The 26,051-nt window shown below is 42.8% G+C and overlaps 1 protein-coding gene and 1 non-coding gene across 4 annotated transcripts in view; one reads left to right on the top strand and one right to left on the bottom strand.

The window, feature by feature from the left end:
* OSBPL10 (oxysterol binding protein like 10) overlaps nt 1-26,051 on the bottom strand; it is a 375,172-nt gene that overhangs the window by 181,251 nt on the left and 167,870 nt on the right. For all 3 annotated transcript variants that reach the window (XM_068558344.1, XM_068558342.1, XM_068558343.1), the window contains exons 2-3: nt 19,017-19,192; nt 12,235-12,314 (exon numbers count right to left, since the gene is read on the bottom strand). In XM_068558344.1, the coding sequence (XP_068414445.1) occupies nt 12,235-12,314; nt 19,017-19,062 (126 nt within the window). In that variant the 5' untranslated portion in view covers nt 19,063-19,192. The remainder of the gene's footprint in view (nt 1-12,234; nt 12,315-19,016; nt 19,193-26,051) is intronic.
* Nucleotides 17,817-17,889, top strand: TRNAW-CCA (transfer RNA tryptophan (anticodon CCA)). The gene has a single exon. It is a non-coding gene; the product is annotated as a tRNA-Trp (tRNA).

Raw genomic sequence — 26,051 nt, 5'->3', positions numbered from 1 at the left:
AATTTATATAAAAAATAATAATAATAAAAATAAAATGGATAAACAACAAGGACCTACTGTATAGCACAGGGAACTCTGCTCAATAATCTGTAATAACCTAAATGGGAAAAGAATCTGAAAAAGAATAGATGCATGTATACGTATAACTGAATCACTTTGCTATACACCTGAAACTAACACTACATTGCTAATCAACTATACTCCAATATAAAATAAAAAGTTAGAAAAAATAAAATAAAATATCATTATTATTGGTCATCCACAACCTTCTTTCATGGTATCTAAATTATATCTCAATTAAAAAAAAATTTTTTTTTTAAAGATAAATGCCGAAGTTACACAAAGAAGGGGCTACAGAGGTTGCCCACCTTCAGTCGGGGGTAGTTTATCACTGGCTTGTCCCCCCCCCCTTTTCTAAGTCTCCGTCACCCATAACTCATCATCCTCCCTGCTCTTCAAAGCCCAGTATTCTAACCAGTTCTCCGTATTAGCCTGACTGCAATGACCCTATCATGCCTCCTTTCCCCAAATTATCTTTAATTCTCAGAAAACCATCGAGCACCTTGGTGGCTAGTCTCAGCTAGATAATAGCAAGTGAAAAATTACTTTCTTTAAAAGTCATACTAATATTAAAAATTAAAAAAAAAAGGAATGAAAAATGGGACTTCCCTGGCGGTCTAATGTTTAAGACTCTGTGCTTCTACTGCAGGGGGCGTGGGTTAGATCCCTGGTTGGGGAAAGAAGGTCCCACATGCCGTACAGCGCAGCCAAAAAAAAAAGAATGAAAAAGTCATACTAATATATAAATGATTTATAGAAAATTTCTCCCAAGGAATATATGTTTTTTTTTAAGAATAGGATCTTGTTTTCAAACTTGTTAGACTATACCTGATTTTTTAAAATTTTTTACAGGGAAATAATTTCAAACTTAAAGTTGCACACACCAAAAGGAAAACTCCTGTGTACCCTTTAGTCAGTTTCACCAATTACCATTTCATCCCGTTTATCATTTGTTCCCTCTCTTTTCTCTCCCCAGTAAACGGGTGCACGCATGTGCACACACACACAAGTGTAATTATAAGACATATTAAAAATTTTTCCTAAACCATTTGAGTGAGGGTTACATGCATCATGGCCTTTTGCCCTTAAATATTAACTACTTCAGGGTGTCTTTCCTAAAAACAAGGATATTTCCTTACATAACCAGAAAACATTTATCAGCTACCTTTATCTAACCCACGATCCATTATCTAATTTTGTCAATACAGACTCAAATCCAGTTTAAGGTCAGGTATTGTATTGAGTTGTCATGTCTCTAGGCTCATTTAATCTGGAATATTTCCACAGCCTTCTTGATCTTTCAAGATATTGACATTTTTAAAGAATGCAGCATACATGGGATATATTTTTGAGTAGGAATACCTTAAAATCTTCAATTGTTTTCTAGTCTCTGACCTTGTTATTTCTTCTAGAACTTATGGCTACCTGACAGTACCCATCTGTTGACTGTCTTCCCCGAAAAAGTGTAAGCTCCATGTAGCCACTCTCCATGGAATCACCATGTCCCCAGAGCCAGAATGTCATGGCACCCAAGCACTCAGGGTTTGTTGAATACTCTTCCCAAGTTGGCCTCCTTCTAAACTGCTCTCCCAATGTCAGCAAAACCGTGACCAGACCGTGAACAGCTGATCCCAACTGTATGCCTGGATTCTCCTGTCCTTAGTGTGTTCATTCATACTTGCCTACGATGAAGTGTAGGAAATGTCCTCAGACCACGACTTGTTTATCCTGCCTCCAATCAAAACTTCTCAAAGAGGCCTCACAATATAAAACCATCCACCGAACTTCTAGACAGAAACAGCAACTCAACTACTTATTCTAGAACAAAGCCCTATATATATACACAGATAAAAGGTGGAATAAATGAGTTCAACTGAATCAAAACTGTACCCTTACTTTTTCCTTAAAAATTTTAAAAATCTGAAGGTCCCCTTGGCCTAAGATCATCCTCCTTGGTAGCACTAATACTTCCCTTTTGGGCAAGGCAGGCAGCCTAATTTTAAAACTATGCTCGAGAATGTATGCAAAATTGTTGCCCTTTATTAAGGCAATAAAAACTCCCCAAACTATCGTTTTAATAAAGACTGTTTTTAAATTGTGTTTTATTTACTTAATTTGATGGTGTGTTTCAGAGGGTGATGTTTTACACTTAGTTTTAAGTACCCAAAAGGTAATTATCTGTGAAAAATTCTACAAGAAAAATGGCAATGCACTCAATATAACATGAAAGTAAAATTGCCCAACAACAGAAAACAGGAAGATGGAGCCAAGAAGAGTAAATCCTCCGATAGGCTTGTCCAGCTTTACTTACTGGGAGTGTTTAGGAAGCTCAAACCCATCGCATGAGATTCCCGCAAAGACTTGCCACTTAGGAACACAGACAGGACCCTGTGATGCTCTGCTTCTCAACCTGGGGCACTTTTTACCTGAGGGTCTCAGTGGGAGATGAACATCTTGCTTTTTTTTTTTTTTTAATTAATTAATTTATTTATTTATTTTTGGCTGCGTTGGGTCTTCGTTGCTGCGCGGGCTTTCTCTAGTTGCGGCAAGCAGGGGCTACTCTTTGTTGCAGTGCACGGGCTTCTCACTGCGGTGGCTTCTCTTATTGTGGAGCATGGGCTCTAGGCGCGTGGGCTTAAGTAGTTGTGGCACACAGGCTCAGTAGTTGTGGCTCGCAGGCTCTAGAGCTCAGGCTGCATAGCTGTAGTGCATGGGCTTAGTTGCTCCGCGGCATGTGGGATGTTCCCGGACCAAGGCTCGAACCCGCGTCCGCTGCACTGACTGGCAGATTCTCAACCACTGCGCCACCAGGGAAGTCCCAAATATCTTGGTTTTTAGCCAACAATTTGGGTAAAGAAATAAAACACATTTAAAATATTAAATCAGGCTAGTATATTGTACAGTAAGAAGGATGAGCTGAATTTTTTTGAGACACAGGCAATTTCTAAAAATGTTCTCAGGTAGGCAGCACAAACCCCCTTCAACCTCCAGTGGAGAAGCTCTGCTCACAGAACCCCACACCCAGATGCAGGCTCCCTGCTCCTCAGTCAATCGCCCCAGCACCGAAGGCTTCAGCCGAAGAAGAGGGAGCCACGTTCACACTTCATCACTGTTCGATTCAAATCGGGGTGGGGGCGGGGGAAGGAGCACTTCCCCCAAAGAGCATTAAACTTTAAACACCCCAAACCGTATCAAGTAAAATCAATTCTGAGAAACAAGACTAGAAGCCTCATCTGAATTGGCAGGAATCTGGAATTATTGAATATCTTTAAGGACATTTGGTTTTAAGACCTTCAAGGAGAGAATATAAAGAGAAGCAGGCTAATCAGTGACTGAGGAAGAGCTTCTGTCTGCAGATAAAGGGCCAACTTGACAGCAGCCTGAGAGAGCACAGCACTTTGCCAAACAGCCTCAGCGATGCTTTTTAAAAAGGAAAAATTTTACAAAGTTAAATGTTAACCATTTGAGTAACTACTATATGTGTATATGTCAATGCACAACATGAAAATTTCAAAAAGTATCAAAGGGTACACCTAAACCCCTACTTTCTTTCAACTCTAAATCCCCAGTTTCCCCCTTCCCTCCCAGGGGCAACCACTGTTACAAGGCCCTTATGTTTCCTTCCAAAGACTGTGTGTGTTGTGTATCTCTATTTGCTCTGTTTGTTGTTTGGTTCCACAATGGTACACCTTCTCCACCCTTTTTTCCCCTTAAACTTTCCATCTATTTTAATGTTGGCTATTTAAACAGGTAAAAAATTTCTCTTCTGGGAACTCCCTGGCAATCCAGTAGATAGGACTCGGCGCTTTCACTGCCGTGGACCCGGGTTCAATCTCTGGTCAGGGAACTAAGATCCCGCAAGCTGTGTGGTGCACCCAGAAAAAAAAAATTTCTCTTCTGATTATCTTAGAGACTTGTTTATCAGAAATACCCCGTGTCGCAAGCCGTGCATACAGTCTTGGGCAGTCTGGTCCTGGCCTTTTCCCAGGGAGATGACCTCATGAGGCCCAACTTGGCAGGGTCCTCCTGCCAGCCCAGCACCCCTTATGGAAACTAACTCAGCATCTGGCTCTACAGTAAGAGTATGACAGACGTTAACTCACTGAAACCTCACCACAACCCACAGTTCGATCTTCGCATCGATAACTGTCATCCCCCTTTCACAGATGGGGCACTAAGGCTCAGACGGTAACTCGTCCCAAGTGGCACTAGAGGACGGGTTGTGAACCAGGTGGCCGGGCCACCCCACAGCCTCAGAAAGTGAGACTGGAACTACTGGCCACAAGACCACACAATATGAAAACCGCCAAACTGGTTCAGTCGGGATTATTCTCGGAACTTTCTGATGCATGGGGAATATAATCCTTTGGGCAGTCTAGCCAACCTTGTCGGGGAAAGAGTCATTACAGTTAGGTTTTGGAGGCGGTTCTTAGCCTCTAGTCCTGAGTGATCCATCTTCAGGTGGAACCCAGCTCTACAACCAAGTTACCTATCAATACAGATGTTCTCGCAGAGCTAGAAGAGTTCATGCTATAAAAAGAACTGATGTTTGTGAAGTACTTAATGTCATTTCACCCTAAAAACCATCCTGTATGGTTGATGCCAATTATTTTGCCCCATTTACAGAGGTTAAGAGAGATTAAGTTACTCTAGACAACAAGACTAGTTAGTTGCTGTGAGTGGTCCAGGCACAGCCAGAAACCAGGTCCTTGGACTCCAATCCCCACTCCATTATACCAGATGTCCCATTTGTCCTCACAATTTTTGCTTATGTCAAAAAACATGAGAAAAGTGAAGAGACAAGCCACAGAATGGGAGAAAATATCTGTAAACCATGTATCTGATAAGTGTCTAGTACCCAGAATATATCAAGAACTCTCACAATTCAACAATTAAAAATAAATAAATAAATAATGACAAAGGATTGAAGTAGACATTTTTCCAAAGAAGACACATGAATGGCCAATAAGAACATGAAGAGATGCCCCAAATCATTAGTCACTAGGGAAATGCAAGTCGAAACCACAATGAGATACAACTTCATACCCACTAGGATGGTTATAATCAAAAACTGACAAGATCAAGTGTTGACAAAGATGTAGGAAAACTGGAACCCTCATTCACTGAGCATGTAAAATGGCGCAGCTGCTTTGGAAAAGAGCAGCTCCTCCAAAAGTTAAACAGAGTTACCACGTGACCCAGCAATTCCACTCCTAGGTATATACCCGAAAGAAATGAGAAAATACATTCACACAAAAACTTGTGCACAAATGTTCATAGCAGCATCATTCACAATAACAAAAAAGTGAAAGTAAGCCGAATATCCATCAACTGATGAATGGATTAAAAAAATGTGGCATATCATGGGGACCTCCCTGGCAGTCCAGTGGTTAGGACTCTGTGCTTCCACCGCAGGAGGCAAGGGTTCGATTCCTGGTCGGGGAACTAAGATGCCGCACAGCCAAGGCAAAAAAAAAAAAAAAAAAAGTGGCATATCCATACAATGGGATTATCCAGCCATAAAAAGGAATGAGGTACTGATTCATGCTACAACATGGAGGAAGCTTGGAAACATTATGCTAAGTGAAATCAGCCAGACACAAAAGACCACATACTTAATGATTCCATTTACATGAAATGTCCAGAATAGGCAACTTCTCAGAGACAGTGGTTTGGGGTTGGCAGGGGTTGGGAGAGGAGGTGGGTGAGAGATGAGCAGGGACTGCTGATGGGCACAGGAGGGGTTTCTTTAGAGGGTGATCGAAGATTCTGGGACGAGACAGCACTGACAGGTGCACAACCTTGTGAATACACTAAAAACCACTGAATTGTACACTTTTAAAGGGTAAATTCTATGGTATGTGAATTATATCTCAAATCTTTTTAAAGAGATGGCAGCCCTTGCTAGCTATGCGGGCATGGGCAGGCATATTACTTATCATTTCCATCCTCACCTATAAAACGCAGTCATCAATTATACTCCAATAAAGATGTTAAAAAAACAAACAAACAAAAAACGCAGTCATAGTTGTACCTGCCTCGTAGGGCTGTTGTGAGACACACCTAAGATCATCCAAGAAAAGCACCTCTCTTAGTATCTGCCACGTAGAAATGTGTTGATAGAGGCCATTTATTATTATTTCCTTTCCCCAAAATGTGTTCCTTTTGATTGCTATTTTCTTCAATTAAAAAAAAAAAAAAGTCAGGATACATTTTGTTTGAAATTACTCCTGACTGACTTCTGGCTGCAGGAAGCTCAGAGCTCTCTCTACATAGAAAGAATCCTCAAGTACTTGATCTAATATAAAATACAATAGTATTCAATGAAAATTAAAATATGATAACTTGGGTATCGTTTAGGGAACCCAAATCCAGCACCACTACCACTACTAATACTACTGTTACTAACACACACAGGAAGGAGTGAGGAAGAGGAAGCAGGGCTGACATTTATTGCTTCAAATGCTTTATATCCATCGCGACTTGTCATGACAGTGGCAGGTATGGAGGAGACAGCTATGATTTCCCCACAGTCCTGGGTGGAAGGACACAGCCTTGAGGGCTGACACGTGTGCGCACACACACACAAACCATGAAAAGTGCTGTCATACAGGTGTGTCCTGGTATAAACGGGAGCACAGGAGAGAACAGATCCACTCTGAGCAGGCAGGTCAGGAAGGCATCACAGAACTCTAGGAGCCTTGAAGACCACATGGGTATTCACCCCAGGAAGGACGGAGAGGGAAAGGCACTCCTAGCCCAGCAAACAGCACAAACGCAGGAAGAGTACACAGTGTGCCTGGGGAGCCGTGTGTCTGGAACACTGGGTGCCCGAGAGTGAAGGTGGAGAAACCGGACCTGGCATGTAAGGGGCAGCCATCGCCAAGGTAAAGCTCTGGACTTTGTCTTAGGAAGCGGGTGCTAGCAAAGGCTGTGTGAGCCAGGGAGCAGCGCCACGGCAGCCTGCCCTCGCTCCTCTGCGCCTCACAGAAGCTCGAACTAGCTTTTCCAGTAAGCAGCCTTGAGGTGACCTCTGAAAATGGTTTGCTCCTCACTTGACCCAGAAAACCTCACAAAATCATGCAAAACAAGAGGTTCAAATCTTCGTGTTCATTCTAAGAATGCTCGTGAAACTGCCCAGGCCATAAAAGGTATGCACATCCAAAAAGCTACCGAGTTATCTGCAGGATGTCCCTTTACAGAAGCGATGGGTGCCATTCCATCATTCCAGTGGTGAAGTTAGTAGGTGCGCTCAGGCCAAACCCTAACAGTGGGGCTGGACGCACAGTCGATGGCCCCAAAAGAGTGCTGAATTTTTACTGCACGTGCTCAAAAATGCAGAGAGTGATGCTGAACTTTAGGGCCTAGATGTAGATTCCCTGATCAGTGAGCACGTTCAGGTGAATACAGCTCCCAAAAATGCGGCTCAGGACTTAGCAGAGCCCATGGTCCGATCAACCTGTGCATGAGCTCTCCCGGCCACACTGAGATGATCTTCACTGAAAAAGAGCAGATTGTCCCTAAACCAGGAAAGGAGGTTGCACAGAAGAAAAAGATACCCCAGAAGACTCTGAAGAAACAAAAACTTATGGCCTGAGAGTAAATTCTGCAAAAAAAAAAAAAAAAAAAAATGCAAATAAAAGTTTAAAAAAAACACCTCAAACTCGTTTTCTTGGCAAACAGCTGCAGTGCAGTAAGCATGTAGTGGAATCTGACCACATGAGAACACCAGTTCCTAACGTCAGACAAGTAAGGTCAGGGTCCCTGTTGCACAGATGAGGCCATGGGAGAAGTGAGAGTGAGCAGGATATTCAACGCCAAGGCTGTGGCACAGACCAGAACTCCTCACCGGAAGGATGCAGGGGAAGCCCAGAAGCAAGGACAGAGGGGTGGGAAGCACCAGTCAACCTTTCCAGATTTAAAGAAAGCAAAACACTGTCCGTGGCGCAAGAGGAGATTAAACCGGACACCGGCAAGTCCCTCCTTAGAAACCATGAAGCCGTAATGGAAGCTTTATCAGCACTTGCCAACAGAACCTTCTGTGATGATGGAAGATGTTCTAACCCTGTGCTGTCCAGTATGGCAGGCATCAGCCAAGCATAGCCCCTGAGCGTCTGAAATGTGGCTAAGCATGACCGAGAAACTGAATTTCAAATTTAATTTCAAATAATGTCAGTTTGGACAGCCTCACGTGCCCCAAGGCCTCCATACTGGACCACACAGTTTTAGGACCTACCTCTTGTCCTATTCCTTATAGCTACTGTTTTTGGACACATTGAACAGAGGGAGTTTGGGATCCCTTCCCACTATTTAATCATTCCATTACTTCTGAGTTATTCCAAACTGTTCTGAGGGGCCTCAAATTTGTTTAGTCATAAAAGAGAGGTATTCGATGTCATTTGTTCGATGACTCCCCAAATTCTTAGCATTCACTCAGTGAGGTACCAGCAATGCCCCCTCTAGGTGAATAAAACCAGGGATTGTTTTGAGAGAATCAGCCCACATTTTTTCATTATTACCATAAATATTCTGGTACGCACTTCTGTGAGGATGGTGGGATGCGGTGGGGTCAGGACTGGAAGACATCGGAAGTCCCTCACAACCACGTGGTTCCAGATTCCACAGATGCCACTGGGTTAGTCCCGGTGGCAGGTGCTTCCCTGCTGTGATGTCGTGCAGCCAAGACAGCTAAGCACCTCTGCAAAGCCCTCTGGCTCACACCCCAGGGCAGCAGACAGTCAGGAAAGCTGTAGTCATTAGTCATCAGAAACCGAGTTTCCTGGGAGAACCAATTAAACAGCAGCTACACATCTCCTTATTCTTCACACAAGGCATAACATACAGCCTGATAGAATTCCCCACCCATACCTCCCCACAACAGACAAGCCTTCTGATTCCCAGAAATAGTCCACACACCCCCATGCTTGTATGGAAAAAACTGGAAGGATGGACCCCACATGGGGTCACGTGACCTCTTTCTGTTGCTATTTCTCTACACAGATAAGGATGCACACTCAAATAGTATCATCAGAGATTAGGTCTGGGGCTGGGATTTGGGGTGATTTTTTTCCTTCTTTACACTGTCCTATCTTCTGAATGTTTTGCATTGTGTACAGGTAATATTCACAATTTTTTAAAAACAATGCTACTTCCATTACAGGAAAAAAAATGCCTTCACAAGCTGTCAGCAGTGAACTTGCAACAGGAGTATGTTTGTGGTGGGGATGGGGGCGCCAGTCAGAAAAGAGGCAGCTGAGCCGAAAGGGAGCCCTGGGTGCCCCCCCAGAGTTTGAACCCCACCCCCTCTCTCCCCATCATGGGGTTAGCTGGAGACTTAACCTCCAGAGGCAGCGATAATCATCCCCTCCTGTCACACGTTCATCCTTTAGGGGCTGAAAGGCAGGGGAGAAGGTACTAACACCCAATTAGCATCTGAAGAGACTTAGCAGAAGCAGACTTAGAAGTAGAAGAGACTTAGTGAACTTAGTATACAAGTCAACCCCACAAGCGAATCCACCTTCCATGTTCTATTCTATAACCCAGTACTTCCGCTGGTATAGATTCATATATATACACACCTAGAGGTACCAGAAGATGTGTGTCCGAAGATGTTTATTATAGCATCATGTATAACAACCACAATCAAATGGTCAGTGTCTGTCAGTGAAGGACTCAAATAAAGCACTGACATCCACCCCTTAGAACAGTATCTGGCCATCCTAACAGGAGTGTAGTAGATCCAGATGTCAAACAGGGAAAAATCTCCAAGATACATTAATAAGTGTAAAAAAACCAAAAGATAGAACAGTGTGCGTGATACGATCCATTTGTGTAAAAGACAAATGTAGAGCTACAGATACATACACATACACACTAACACATGCCTAAATTTACTAGGCTGATGTACCAAAGAGCAGTCATCTCCAATGAGCACCTATGGCAATAGGTGAAGATATGTCCTTTTTATTTGATCCCCTTCTGTTCTATTTTATAAAAAGTAAAACAATACATATAAAAAGAAAACAATTTTATACTGCCCTGCCTAGGTGTTTATAAAATACTGATGTAATGTCCAGAACTCCTACTATAATTCCTGGAAAATAAAGCAGGCCAGAGGGAAAAAAGCTTTAGAAGTGAGGCCCTACCCATGTATCCAGACAAAACTATAATTCAAAAAGACACGTGCACCCCTATGTTCATAGCAGCACTTTTCACAATAGCCAAGACATGGAAACAATCTAAGTGTCCATCAACAGATGAATGGATAAAGAAGATGTGGTACATATATACAATGGAATACTACTCAGCCATAAAAAAAGAATGAAACAATGCCATGTGCAGCAACATGGATGGACCTAGAGATGATCATACTAAATGAAGTAAACCTGAAAAAGAAAGACAAATACCATATGATATCACTTATATGTGGAATCTAAAATACGACATAAATGAACTTATCTATAAAACAGAAACAGACTCAGAGACACAGAGAACAGACTTGTGGTTGCCAAGGGGGAGGGGGTGGGGGAGGAGGGATGGACTGGGAGTTTGGGATTAGCAGATGCAAACTGATATACACAGAATGGATAAACAACAAGGTCCTACTGCAGAGCACAGGGAACTATGTCCAATATCCTGGGATAAACCATCATGGAAAAGAATATGAAAAAGAATGTATACATATGTATAACTGAGTCACTTTGCTGTACAGGACAAATTACCACAACACTGTAAATCAACTAGACTTCAATAAAATAAATTTTTAAAAAAAGAAGTGGGGCCCTACCTTTGATTAAAGACCACATTTGGAGCAAGTCAAGAGGGGCATTACAGTGAGTGCAACTGTCGTAAGCAAGTCAAGGAGAGAAGATGTCTCCAGAAAGAAAAAAATAAACAAAATCATTGTGAAGAAATCATTTCAGATTGTATTTGGAAGCAGAACAGGAAGGTATAACTAGCAAGACATTTCCATGTCCTCCCTGAGCAAGACAGCAGACAGGTTACAGTAAATGGAAGCCTAAGAAGTCTGAAGTGTGGGTCTTGCTATCAGATACATGGAATACAGAAAAAGAATGCAAATGGATATCGTAACTAAATTTGAACTAATGACATAAAAGGGGTAGCCCTCTGAACGTTAATTCGTTAATTTTAACAAATATTTATTGCCCTGAATAAATTCATTGGTCAATTATTTCCTATACAATTTTTTAATTGAAGTACAGTTGGTTTACAATATTGTGTTCGTTTCAGGTGTACAGCGAAGTGATTCTGTTGTGGGTTTTTTTCAGAGTATATTCCATTATAGATTATTAAAATACAAGACATTGACTGTAATTCCCTGTGCTACACAGCAAATCCTTGTTGCTTATCTATTTTACGTATAGTAGTTTGTATCTGTTAACCCCATACGCCTAATTTATCCCTCCCCCACCATCCGCTTTGGCAACCACAAGCTTGTTTTCTATGTCTGTGAGTTTGTTTCCATTCTGTATATGCATTCATTTGTATTATTTTTTTAGATTCTACATATAAGCAATAACAAATAGTATTTGGCTTTCTCTATCTGACTTATTTATTTCCTGTATTTAAGGATAGGAGATCCTCCAAATAATCCATGAAAATGTCTACCTCCTATCTCCTATCCCCTGCACATCTGTACCAAGATCTCAGACTGAATCCTGAGGAGAAGCTAATTCATACATGGATGCCAAACTACCTGAGAACATTCTGACACACTTAGATGCAGAAGCACCTTACAGAGCGCTTCATCGAGCTGGGGTCTCGTTTTATTTAAGGGTCTGTGACAACAACGAGTCTTCGTGAACATTAAATCTGACCCCTCTGCCGCCGCCACAATGACACCATCTGCTCAAGCTTCTCTGCAGACCAGTTACCAGCTGCCTAAATGGACAACACAGAAAGACATAGAAGTGTCTTTCCAGAAACAGTTCCAATAAAGTGTCTGCATGCCCCTTCACTCTACCTACAAGCAAATCCTCCCACCTTTCTCTTGGCTTTAAATGTAAATGTCACAGGACAAGTATGAATTCCTCGATGGTGGAGAACTTTAAAGATACTATGGAAAACAGCTTCCCCCAGGAAGCCAATCACTGAGCTGAAGGCTGATCCCAGCAGATGCAACGCCCCCCTCCAACCCACCCCGCAGTGACTTACCTTAGAATTCATCTCCATATGGTATTTGGCACAAGCTCGAAGCTGAGTCACCCAGAACTGTTTCTCTTTTGCATCAGCAGCTAAAATAGAGAAAGAAAGGCTTGGAGCAATTGAGCCAAAACACATCCAACCCATTTCTACACGCACCTGAGGGGCTGGGGGCCTGGGAATGAAGGAGCGAAAGGCAAATGCAGATGGTACTCATGCCAAAAATCTGACGACACCAAATCTCAATCAAAAATCTTTTTTTTTTTTAAGAAATCTAAAATGTTTTGAGAAACTTAAAGGGACTTTCCGAATTCCATCTTCCTGGATGGAATCACTTGAACACATACAGATCAATTTCTCCAAAAGTAATCAATACACTTATATTCTTTCTCTTTTTTTAAATTTCTAACAGATTTTTTAACAGCTTTGAGATAGAATTTACATACATAAAATTCACCTGTTTTTAATATTAAGTGATTTCTAGTATATTTACAGAATAGTACAACCATGACCATAATCTTGGTTTAGAATATTTTCAGTATCCCCCAAAGAATCCTCCACCCATCAGCAGTCACTTCCCATTTCTCTCTCCCCACCCCCTTTCCCATCCCTAGGCAACCACTAATCTGCTTTCTGTCTCATAGATTTGCCTATTCTAGACATTCCATGTGAATGCTCCCATGCAGTATGTGGCTGCCTTCTTTTACTTAATGTTTTTCAGGTTCATCCTCATTGTAGCATTTTTTTTTGCCCCTAACGCATTTTTTTAAATCTCTCTTTTCAACTTATAAATACCAACTCAGAAACTTCAAACAGAACAAAACTGAATAAAGTAAGTTTCTTGCCATTAGAAGGGGGTTAGAGGTGGAATTTCCTTTTCGGTGGGGCATTATCTAAGTGGCTGCAAATATGCTTTGTTAAAACACTTTGCTTTACTGTTAGTACACAGTGGGGGCACCTAATATAGTCCTATGACAGATGCTTAATGAAGGTTTCCCTGAAGAAGTGACAAACAAATTCCCTCTTAAACCACGTTAAAAACTTAACTTATTCTGAAATGTCTGTTATGAGAACAATTTGGCCAATTTTTTAAACTCTTCTGAAAAAGTCATTTCTACTTCTTTAAAAAGCAGCAGGGAAGAGAAAACATGATTATTTTTAATGCCTCTACCACGTGTGGCTAAAAGGAGGATCAAAGTACAGTGTTTGAGGCCCCTTTGTTATCTATCGGAGTTGTAATCTGGAGTTATCAGCCTTTACAAAATTAGCGTTCAGTTGAATTACCATTTTAATATGTGTTCTCAAGGGTTCTTACTATGACTGAACAGAACAAGGTACAAAATGTTGACTTACAGACGCTCAAATGTCCCCCAAAGTGATATTACAGTACCAGTCACTTGCATAGTCACAATCTTCCATCTACACCCCCATCTCTCAAATATATAAAATTATTTTCTTGAAAGATCATGGATACATAACAGGTTCTAATAAAATCCAAGTTAATTTAATTGCATAACTCACTGCATAAATATTTTAACAGAATATTTACTGCATAAATGTTTACTGCATAAACCATGCAGAAAACAAAATGATTCCCCTAGAAATTTGTATCGTTTACAAAAATGAGCCTGTCATCTGTCAATAAAACCCAACTTCAGCTTGAACTTCTGGTGAAGAAATCTGGAAGTGCAGACCAGTGTAAGACTAGGTGAACCCTACTTCCAAAGAATAAAAGGATTCTGCAGAACCTAGAGCCATTTTCCTTAGGAACATGAAGAATTGCTGGTTTGCAGCAGTACCCAAAGGCTCTGCACCAAAAACATTCCCAAAGCGATGCATCTATTAATATCAAGATTCATCTCTACATGTAGCGAGATGTAAAATGAGAAAACCAATGCCCAGATTCTTTGGGATGGACGAAGGACCAGCCAGAAAGAGGCAGAAATGTGTCCTGCCTTTGCTGTAGTGGGTAAGTTTAAGCTAAATTTAGCCCTTGCGATTAGTTCATGCAGATAATAAAACTTTTATGTTTGCTATTAAAACAACCCTTTAAAAAAAAAACTTCGGGTTTAATAACCCAGAGAAAAACAACTAAAAGGCAAAATGAGATGGCTCAAATGGTTAATTGGTTGGGCTGTTCTTTTGTACGGGTTCGTGTCATTTTAGAAATCACAGGCGGGTTTATAGCAATACAAGCCTACCTCAAGAAACAAGAAAAATCTCAAATGAACAAACTAACCTTACACCTAAACGAACTAGAGAAAGAAGAACAAACAAAACCCAAAGTTAGTAGAAGGAAAGAAATCATAAAGATCAGAGCAGAAATAAGTGAAATAGAAACAAAGAAAACAATAGCAAAGATCAATAAAACTAAAAGCTGGTTCTTTGAGAAGATAAACAAAATTGATACACCATTAGCCAGACTCATCAAGAAAAAGAGGGAGAGGACTCAAATCAATAAAATTAGAAATGAAAAAGGAGAAGTTACAACAGACACTGCAGAAATACAAAGCATCCTAAGAGACTGCTACAAGCAACTCTATGCCAATAAAATGGACAACCTGGAAGAAATGGACAAATTCTTAGAAAGGTATAACCTTCCAAGACTGAACCAGGAAGAAATAGAAAATATGAACAGACCAATCACAAGTAATGAAATTCAAACTGATTAAAAATCTTCCAACAAACAAAAGCCCAGGACCAGATGGCTTCACAGGTGAATTCTATCAAACATTTAGAGAAGAGCTAACACCCATCCTTCTCAAACTCTTCCAGAAAATTGCAGAGGAAGGAACACTCCCAAACTCATTCTATGAGGCCACCATCACCCTGATACCAAAACCAGACAAAGATACTACAAAAAAAGAAAATTACAGACCAATATCACTCATGAATATAGATGCAAAAATCCTCAACAAAATACTAGCAAAAAGAATCCAACAACACATTAAAAGGATTATACACCATGATCAAGTGGGTTTTATCCCAGGGATGCAAGGATTCTTCAATATATGCGAATCAATCAATGTGATACACCATATTAACAACTTGAAGAAGAAAAACCATATGATCATCTCGATAGATGCAGAAAAAGCTTTTGACAAAATTCAACACCCATTTATGATAAAAACTCTCCAGAAAGTGGGCATAGAGGGAACCTACCTCAGCATAATAAAGGGCATATATGACAAACCCACAGCAAACATCATTCTCAATGGTGAAAAACTGAAAGCATTTCCTCTAAGATCAGGAAGAAGACAAGGATGTCCACTCTAGCCACTCTTATTCCACATAGTTTTGGAAGTCCTAGCCATGGCAATCAGAGAAGAAAAAGAAATAAAAGGAATACAAGTTGGAAAAGAGGAAGTAAAACTGTCACTGTTTGCAGATGACATGATACTATACATAGAGAATCCTAAAGATGCCACCAGAAAACTACTAGAGCTAATCGATGAAGTTGGTAAAGTTGCAGGATACAAAATTAATGCACAGAAATCTCTTGCATTCCTATATGCTAATGATGAAAAATCTGAAAGAGAAATTAAGGAAACACTCCCATTTACCATAGCAACAAAAAGAATAAAACACCTACGAATAAACCTACCTAGGGAGACAAAAGACCTGTATGCAGAAAACTATAAGACACTGATGAAAGAAATTAAAGATGATACCAACAGATGGAGAGATATACCATGTTCTTGGATTGGAAGAATCAATACTGTGAAAATGACTATACTACCCAAAGCAATCTACAGATTCAATGCAATCCCTATCAAACTACCAATGGCATTTTTTACAGAACTAGAACACAAAAATCTTAAAATTTGTATGGAGACACAGAAGACCCCGAATAGCCAAAGCGGTCTTGAGCGAAAAAAACGGAGCTGGAGGCATCAGACTCCCTGACTTCAGACTATACTACAAAGCTACAGTAATCAAGACAATATGGTACTGGCACAAAAACAGAAATATAGATCAACGGAACAGGATAGAAAGCCCAGAGATAAACCCATGCACCTATGGTCAACTAATCTATGACAAAGGAGGCAAGGGTATACAATGGAGAAAAGACATTCTCTTCAATAAGTGGTGCTAGGAATACTGGACAGCTACATGTAAAAGAATGAAATTAGAACACTCCCTAACACCATACACAAAAATAAACTCAAAATGGATTAGAGACCTAAATATAAGACTGGACACTATAAAACTCTTAGAGGAAAACATAGGAAGAACACTCTTTGACATAAATCACAGCAAGATCATTTTGATTCACCTCCTAGAGTAATGGAAATAAAAACAAAAATAAGCAAATGGGACCTAAGGAAACTTAAAAGCTTTTGCACAGCAAAGGAAACCATAAACAAGACGAAAAGACAACCCTCAGAATGGGAGAAAATATTTGCAAACAAATCAACGGACAACGGATTAATCTCCAAAATATATAAACAGCTCATGCAGCTCAATATTTAAAAAACAAACAACCCAATCAAAAAATGGGCAGAAGACCTAAATAGACATTTCTCCAAAGAAGACATACAGATGGCCAAGAAGCACATGAAAAGCTGCTCAACATCACTAATTATTAGAGAAACGCAAATCAAAACTACAGTGAGGTATTACCTCACACCAGTTAGAATGGGCATCATCAGAAAATCTACAAACAACAAATGCTGGAGAGGGTGTGGAGAAAAGGGAACCCTCTTGCACTGTTGGTGGGAATGTAAATTGATACAGCCACTATGGAACACAGTATGGAGGTTCCTTAAAAAACTAAAAATAGAATTACCATATGATCCAGCAATCCCACTACTGGGCATATACCCTGAGAAAACCATAATTCAAAAAGACACATGCACCCCAATGTTCAATGCAGCACTATTTACAACAGCCAGGTCATGGAAGCAACCTGAATGCCCATCGACAGACGAATGCATAACGAAGATGTGGTACATATATACAATGGAATATTACTCAGCCACAAAAAGGAACGAAATTGGGTCATTTGTAGAGACTGTCATATAGAGTGAAGTAAGTCAGAAAGAGAAAAACAAATACCGTATATTAACGCATATATGTGGAACCCAGAACAATGGTACAGGTGAACTGGTTTGCAAGGCAGAAATAGAGACACAGGTGTAGAGAACAAACGTATAGACACCAAGGGGGGAAAGCGGCAGGGGGGCGTGGGGGTGGTGTGATGAATTGGGCGATTGGGACTGACATGTACACACTAATATGTACAAAATGGATAACTAATAAGAACCTGCTGTATAAAAAAATAAATAAAGTTCAAAAATTCAATAAAAAAGAAAATGAAACCACAGGCGGCGGTGGGGCATTAAGTTTTTCACCTGCTGTTGTTTCTGCTCTGACAATTTATTAAGCAATAAAGAGCAAAGAGAAACCAAGGACCATATAAATCTGGGACACACACTGTATGAATCTCCAAAGAGAACATGAAACTTCTCACAGTGCCCAAAAAACAAAAAACTTTCTTCAACTATAGACATTTTTATATCATAGGTTTGTGGATTGTTTTATAGATCCTGAGATATGACTTGTATATTGATAATAAAAGAACCTCAGGAAATTCCCTGGTGGTCCAGTGGTTAGGACTCTGCACTTCCAAAGCCAGAGGCCCAGGTTCAATCCCTGGTTGGGGAACTAAGATCCCACAAGCTGCACAGCGTGGCCGAAAAATAAAACATAAAGGAATCTCAGCTTAGCCCACCTCTGGGTAGCAAAGCTTGGAGGAAGGTCAGCAAACACTGAGCTCTGAGCTGGGGAATCGAGGCCCTCAGTCTGGCTTTGCGGAGGCTGACCCACCACTGTCAGCCCCTGGCGTCAAGGAGAGATAACGAGGGGCCTCTTCTTTGCACGTGGCCCTTCCTTGGGCAAAGAAAAATGTGATATAAGAGGCAGAATTACCACCCCCGAACACTTAATACACACTACTTTCCTCAGACCTTAATAACACTGACTCTGGTGTGTGTGTACATGCACACGCGTGCAAACATGTGCATTTGGGGTTTGGTTTTGTTATTTTGTTAGAAAAAGACTGACAATTTTTCCGGCAATGTGCCCATGACGGAATGCTGGTAGAATGATCTAGCGATCAAATCACATCGCTGCAGACAAGTCTGGCCCGTCAGAAAACCTGCGAGGTGGATATGCCTCGGGGGCGACAAGACCTACAGTTCCGGCCAAATGCTGGGCTCCCCCGAGACCTGACGAGAATGCTTAGCAGACCTCAGCTTTCAAGAAGCAAAGAGAAGGGGAGCAAGTGGACTACAGGACATAACACCAGTTGGCTTTTCACCAGGCTCTAGGGCCACAATGGGTTAAATAAAGTACAAGTGAAGGGGCCTTTACTAAGAGCTGGTTCTAGAGAAACTTTGAGCAGAGGACACCATGACCCTTAAAAGGCTTGACTTGTCCTCAGATCACAGCCCCACGGGCACTGGAGGAAAGATTCACGGTATACGGTCCAAGAAAATATATACTGAGCTAATATGAAAAATCTGCCCAAGTCCTAAGGCTCAGCCAGGTTTGCGATCACTCACCTTTCCTTCGTCCTTAATTGCTCAGTTAATTAGGACAAACACTTCCTCATGTCAGCTCCTCTCCCCACCCCAGGGGTAGGAAAAGCAGCATCTGTCACCAGAGTCCGCAAACCCGGCAAATTGTTAAAGGTGATTTTTTTTTTAAAATCAAAAAAACAAGAGAGCCATCACCATGGTAACTGTGAACCCAGGAGGCCCGTCTGAAAAGTTCCCGGGAGAAGAACGTACCTCTCAGTTTGTACATCTCCCCGTTGGCAGAGTACACGACTAGCATATGGGGCGCTTCGTCACTCAGGGACACGATGGCGCCGGACAGGGACAGGGCCCCTCGAGGCTTCTGGTGTTTGCTTTGCTCGTTCACAAAATACTGCAGGATACCAGCCTCAAAATCCAGCACAAAGTACCTGTGTGGAGAAACCACAGTGCATCAGTTTTCTCTCCAAGCAAAGAAGAAAAAGAACATGATCCTTAAATTGACATCAAGGCTCCCAATCCAGGATGCTGGAAGCTAAACGTCCCTGCCAGGCCCCACACAAGTCATCCATGTGTAGGGAGAGAGCACCCAATTCTTAAGTCAAAGCAGAACTTGTCATGGCCCCTGGGGCAAGGGCCAGGCCCATTCTGGACTCGGTGCAATGCCCATTCATACGTAAGCCTCAGAATGGTAAAGAAGAGGGAAGCACTGGGACACAGACTCTGGTAACAGGCTCCATGTGACTTCACAGGAACAGCTGAAATTCACACCCCAGAAGCAGCAAGCTGGGCCAGGCTCCAGCCAACAGCCTGGGCACTGTATGGGGCCTGAGCTCCAGAGCTGGTCAATCCAGGAACTGGAGGTGCTCACACAGCCCCCTGGGCACCCTCCAGCGGGCCCTTCCATGGATCACTCTTCACACAAAGGGACAAGAATTCCCTCAGCTCTGGGAGGCTGTAATGCCACTGGAGTCTACATTCAGGGTGAAAACAGGGAAACTGCTAGTTGCCTAAATCACTCAAACAAATCTTGGTAGCCGAGTACCTGGCCTGTTTATAGTCACCATCTATCACCAGGAAGCAATCAAGACAACTTCCCCTTCTCCACCAGGACAAGTTGTCTTCATGTGAGACCCACATGCCCCCTGGGACCCAGAGGCTCACCACAGCCCCTGCTGACTCTCCCAGCCTCTCACTTTCTGCTCCACCCATGCTGGCTCACTCAGCTGCCTTCTACCACTTTGCTCATGCTGTTTCCCCCACCTGGAGCAGTTACTCGAAGTGATGGTCTACAGATTGTTACCAATCCATGACATCGAAACTCCTGCCACAATTGGGCTTCGCATCAGCATCCAACTGCACGGTCAGTGGGTTTGTCTCGTTAAAGAAAGTCCAGACATTGTCTGACACACATGGCGCACACAAGCCACAATACCAGTCTCAAATCAACCACGGCGCAATTGGCGGGTGGGAGGAAGCAAGTTCTTCATCAGCTTGAGATATACTTGCCACCCCTGTGGCTAGAACATGGTTCCCTCCCCTGTTTACTGCACGGTAACTTCAGGAACAACTCAGGTGCCACCAACTTGAGAAAGCGTCTCCTGACCAGGTCAAATCTTCCTCCCACAAGCTCTCACTTTGAACTCACCCCTCATGGCCCTGGCCTCATCGGGAGTCTACATTTGCAGGATTATCCCATTCAGTGTCTGGTTCCCCCCAGACTCTACGCTGTTCGGAGGCGGACAGTGCCTGACACCTCGCTGATACTCAGTTAATATTTATTCAATGAATGAATGAAAGGGAAAAAACTACCGAATTCCACCCTTTTCAATCCGTGCACCAAAGCAGCTGGGTCACCACTGTGAACTTGCAGAGGCATTGGAAAATATGTCACACTTTTGAGGGATACAGAGTGATGCTCAACATCGGTCAGATATGAAGCATACAAACAACTCAGGCAGCTTTCACAGTTTCGATACTAGTTGCACTGCATTCCTTTCAAAGACATAGTATCTTTGCAAAACTGGCTTTTCAGCAGTTGCTGGGTTAACAAGGAAACATCGACAGGGAATAGGAAGAGGGCAGCAATGCCAACAAGATCCCAAGGTTTGAGAGAGAAGCTGTGCAGAATCCGCAGGCACACACAGTCCATCAACAAGTAATTGCAGTTATTTAATGTAGAAACATACTCATAACGTAGAAACATAAACATTTATGTTTATTATTTTTTCAAACGGCCACTGAGTTGTTAGGACATCAATGTACATGAAGTTGTTTGGAGCTGACTGCTTTAATAATAATAAAAAAAAGCTGACTGCTTTCATAATAAATGAAACTGTAGGATTTTTTTTAACCTCTAAGCACCACGAACCAAGAAAGTTTACAAACTTCCGACCTAATTGATTCTCATAGTAACCAACAGACAGCCATCATTATTCCCCATTTTACAGGCACTAAGACTCAAAATCTAAGTCCCCACTTGTCTGTGTCCAAATCCACACCTGGTTCAGTCCAGCACTCACAAACTCTCCTTCGAGTCTCACGCAAGTCCCCCCTTGTCACTTGCTCCGCGTCACCTCTCCTGTACCCACTTAGATACTTTATTCTCCAAAGCTTCCCATTCCAACAGAGCTAGCCGAGCTGAAAGCACCTTTGCCTGGCCACAGAGGTCCCACCTCATCCCCATCCTGCAGAGCAGGCACACCTGACGACCCAGGTCTCAACCCTCCAAAACTCCAATTCCTCTAAGAAACATTAATTATTTGTAACATTCCAAATGTCCTGGCCAAGGCTATTTATCTTTTTTACCCCTCTCCTTCCCTATCTCTCGAGTCACAATAATAAGGATATACTTCTGGTATCCACGATTAGCATGGATAAATCAAGACACAAAAATGTACTCCTGGACCAGGACTATTCAAAGTGCTGTTCCTCGCCCGGCAGTATCAACATCACCTGGGAGCTTGTTTGAAATGTAAATTCTTGGGCCCCACCCAAGACCTGCTGAATCAGAAACGGGTGGGGGTGTGGGGCGGCCAGGAAGCTTCCAGGTGATTCTGATGCAGCTCAAATTTGAGAAGCACTGGCCTAAACTAACAGCTCATCACCAAATCCCTGCCCTCCATTTCCAGGAGACACAAGCCGAATACATTTCCCAGCTTTCCTCGTAAGGACGTGTGGCCATTTGACTGAGCTGTAGCCAACAGAATGTGAGCAGAAGAAATGCAAGCCAGGCCTGTAACATACAGACAGACAGAGAGACGCATGCACACGTGCACGCACGCGCGCGCGCGCACACACACACACACACACACAGACTGGAATGGAGACACCCTGCAAGGCAACTCGGGATCCACAACGGGTGTGGCAAAGACATAAGAGGGAAGCAGCCTGGATCCCCGAATTACCACCTGGAAGAGAGTCACCTCATTTCTACATGGATGAGAAAGAAGCTTCTGCTTATTAGGCCACTAAAATCAGTTAAAGAAGCCGGCCTGACAAATTCACAAAAAATCTTTTTTAAATGTCTATTTTCACGTCCTTCTACTTGAAGTGTGCTCCTCTCCTCCTTTCTGTGATGTGAAGACCAAATTCCGTCAACGAGAGAAGAGCTGGGGTGATTTCTGAGCCACCAGTGGTCACATTATTCAAATGCTGACCCTGCCCTTCTCTTTAAGAGTAAATGTTCTGGGCTTCCCTGGTGGTGCAGTGGTTAAGAATCCGCCTGCCAATGCAGGGGACACGGGTTCAAGCCCTGGTCCGGGAAGATCCCACATGCCGCGGAGCAACTAAGCCTGTGCACCACAACTACTGAGCCTGCGCACCACAACTACTGAGCCTGCGCTCTAGAGCCCGCGAGCCACAACTACTGAGCCCACGTGCCACAACTACTGAAGCCCATGCGCCTAGAGCCCGTGCTCTGCAACAAGAGAAGCCACCACAATGAGAAGCCCGCGCACCACAAAGAAGAGTAGCCCCCACTCGCCACAACTAGAGAAAGCCCGCGCACAGCAACGAGGACCCAACGCAGCCAAAAATAAAATAAATAGATAAATAAATAAAAAAGTTTAAAAAAAAAAAAAGAGTAAACGTTCTCACGAAATTGAGTTATATGTAGTGAGGTGGATGGACCTAGACTCTGTCATACAGAGTGAAGTAAGTCAGAAAGAGAAAAACAAATACTGTATGCTAACACATATATATGGAATCTAAAAAAAAAAAAAAAAAAGTGGTACTGATGAACCTAGTTGTAGGGCAGAAATAAAGAGGTAGACATAGAAAACGGACTTGAGGACATGGGGTGGGAGGGCAAAGCTGGGGCGAAGTGAGAGTAGCAACTGACATATGCACACTACCGAATGTAAAATAGTTGGCTGGTGGGAAGCAGCCGCATAGCACAGGGAGATCAGTTCAGTGCTCTGTGATGACCTAGAGGGGTGGGATAGGGAGGGTGGGAGGGAGCTTCAAGAGGGAGGGGATATGGGGACATGTGTATGCATATGGCTGATTCACTTTGTTGTGCAACAGAAACTAACACAGTATTGTGAAGCAATTATACTCCAATAAAGATCTATTTAAAAAAAGAGCAAATGTTTTCCACGTGACCTATACTTAACTTAATGTCATGGTGACTGCAGCTGTGCAGACACGGCTCCTGGCAAATCACAGCATGAAGAGCAATAGTCCGTACAAGTGTAGGGAAGGAACCTCGGCTCCGACTACAGCATTCTGTGTCTCCAGCCGCCCCTGCACCCCCCCAAACCGCTCTGGCAGAGCAGCAGTGTCCCCCCTCCATAAATAAACATGCCTCCTTTACACAGCAGGAAGCAGGAAAGGTAGCGCATAACCTGAACAGGCTTCAAGGAAAAGGCAAGAGCAAGTTGCTCTCAACTCCCCTGCCTGCCCCCCATCCACCCTGTGCCGTTGGCTGGAATGGAGAAAGGGCTGAACACCTCTCCTCTTTCTGCTCTGCCCACTCATCAACTGGGCCCCCATCAGCCTTCCCCGCTCCCAGAAGCGGCTTCACAAACGCATCCTGCTCAGACCAACCATATATTCGCAAAGGACGTGGTTAAGAAGCTGGTACCAAGAAATGAACTGAATACTGGGGGGTTTTTTCAATAAGGATGACGGAATAACCAGTTGAGGTCACATTATGCAGAATACGGGAACACGTTAATGATTTTTCACATTACCTATTTCAAAATGACATCTTAATTCTAACCCCCTGCCTCAGGCAGAAAAAAAACTTATTTCCACTGCTTCCTAAAATAGCTTTAATGCAAATGCACAGGTTTGAATCATGTGCACTAAGCAAGGTCATCAATAATTTACTCCTTTCCTAAAGACAGTTAAAAATTCGATCCTATTTGGAAGGGAGTGAAAGGAGAATATCTGATTAAAAATTACAACAGACTAAACATGAAGTGTTCTTTCAGGATGGTCTTTGAAAGTTGATTTAGATTCTGCCACATGCAGCTGGCACTAAGAAGGGCATTGCCTGTGGGTCACACCCCCTGGGAGGTAAGAAATTACATTTGGTTTCCCGCAGGGTCAGGGCTCTGTCAGGCACTGCTGTTTGAAGCTTGCTGCTGTATCTGAAACTCATAGCTTTCATTCTAAATGGAAAAGTTAACCGTATTTCTGGATGAGGTTTCATTAAATGAGGTGCAAACGCCAGATAAAATCCTGAAACATTCTTTAAGGTTTTTCCCTCTGGAGAAATGAATAAGACGAACCTAATTCCTAATGGGTTCTTTTCTAATTAGCATCTCGAGCTTTAGTTTGCAACTTGACCAATGTGCAGGTGAACTTAACTGTATACGGAGGGAACATATATTATGGACTACGTTAACAGACCAAAGAGGGTGCTGAGAGAGAAAGAGGGGAGACATCAAACCAACCCATGAAAAGAGCCATCAGTCCCGATCAGGTCAGCTTCGGGGTGGCAGCCTCGCCCCGTCCCAAAGCTGGGACCCGCGGCGAGTGGCAGGCCTGCCTCAGAAGGGCTGAGGACAGGCCACTGCTTCGAAAACAACACGTGAGCACGTGCACAGACGCAGACACACCTGCACGCACACGCACTCACACGCGCATACACATTCACGCTCACTTGAGCAGGCCTACACACGAAGTAGCTGCCCTTACCCATCACTGCTCTCCAAGCCTTGCATCGCTGAGGGTCATTTGTCAACACCTGTAGCCTTTTAATTCCCACCCCCACCCGCCTGACATAGTTTCATGAAGGTTCAACTTCAGGATCTAGAAGTTGAAAACCAGACATATTTACTTTGAGAAGGTGGAGCACACCAATGGCCATTAGCATCCAGTCAGGAGCAGAAAAATAAAGGGAAAGGATTGGGGGGATGGGGGGGAGGAACATGGGGGAACCAGTTCATTAATGCCAAGAAGCAGAAGGTACAAGCAAACTACAAGAGGGTTACAAAGAGGAAAAAAATGCAGTGAAAAAAAAATCTTTCGAACAGGAACTTTGCCAGACAGGCTGCTGCTGACAAAAAGCTAAATCATTTCATCTAAACTTAAAAGTCAAAATTAAAGCAAGAGGAAAGGGCTTGAGAAGGGAGGTGATGGCCAGGCCCGTGATGCCTGAGCAGACACCTTTTATACCCACGGTACTACTTCCAGGAGGGGGTCAGGACCCCTCCCATTCTCCGTGGGGCTCCGCCGCTCGCTCCACGCCAGGCACGAGGCCCCGTCCACCACCCTCCACACGCGAAAGCAGACCAAGCCCCCAGCTCACGCAGGCGTCTTTCCTGTTGGGATCTGCCTCACCTTCCCAGGCCCTCTATTTTCTTTCTTCTTCCCCCCCCCCCCGCCCCCACAGTATTTATTAACTATTTATCAAGAGAAGCTATTCTTGGTGGGAACGTAAACTGATACAGCCACTATGGAGAACAGTATGGAGGTTCCTTAAAAAACTAAAAACAGAACTACCATATGACCCAGCAATCCCACTACTGGGCATATACCCTGAGAAAACCATAATTCAAAAAGAGTCATGTACCACAATGTTCACTGCAGCTCTGTTTACAATAGCCAGGACATGGAAGCAACCTAAGTGTACACCGACAGAGATGAATGGATAAAGAAGATGTGGCACATATATACAATGGAATATTACTCAGCCATAAAAAGAAACAAAATTGAGTTATTTGTAGTGAGGTGGATGGACCTAGAGACTCTCATACAGAGTGAAGTAAGTCAGAAAGAGAAAAACAAATACCATATGCTAACACATATATATGGAATCTAAAAAAAAGATGGTGCTGA

This window comes from Eschrichtius robustus, chromosome 12 (assembly GCF_028021215.1).
Source record: "Eschrichtius robustus isolate mEscRob2 chromosome 12, mEscRob2.pri, whole genome shotgun sequence".
Taxonomy (NCBI): domain Eukaryota; kingdom Metazoa; phylum Chordata; class Mammalia; order Artiodactyla; family Eschrichtiidae; genus Eschrichtius; species Eschrichtius robustus.
This window is presented reverse-complemented; position numbering and strand designations above follow the sequence as displayed.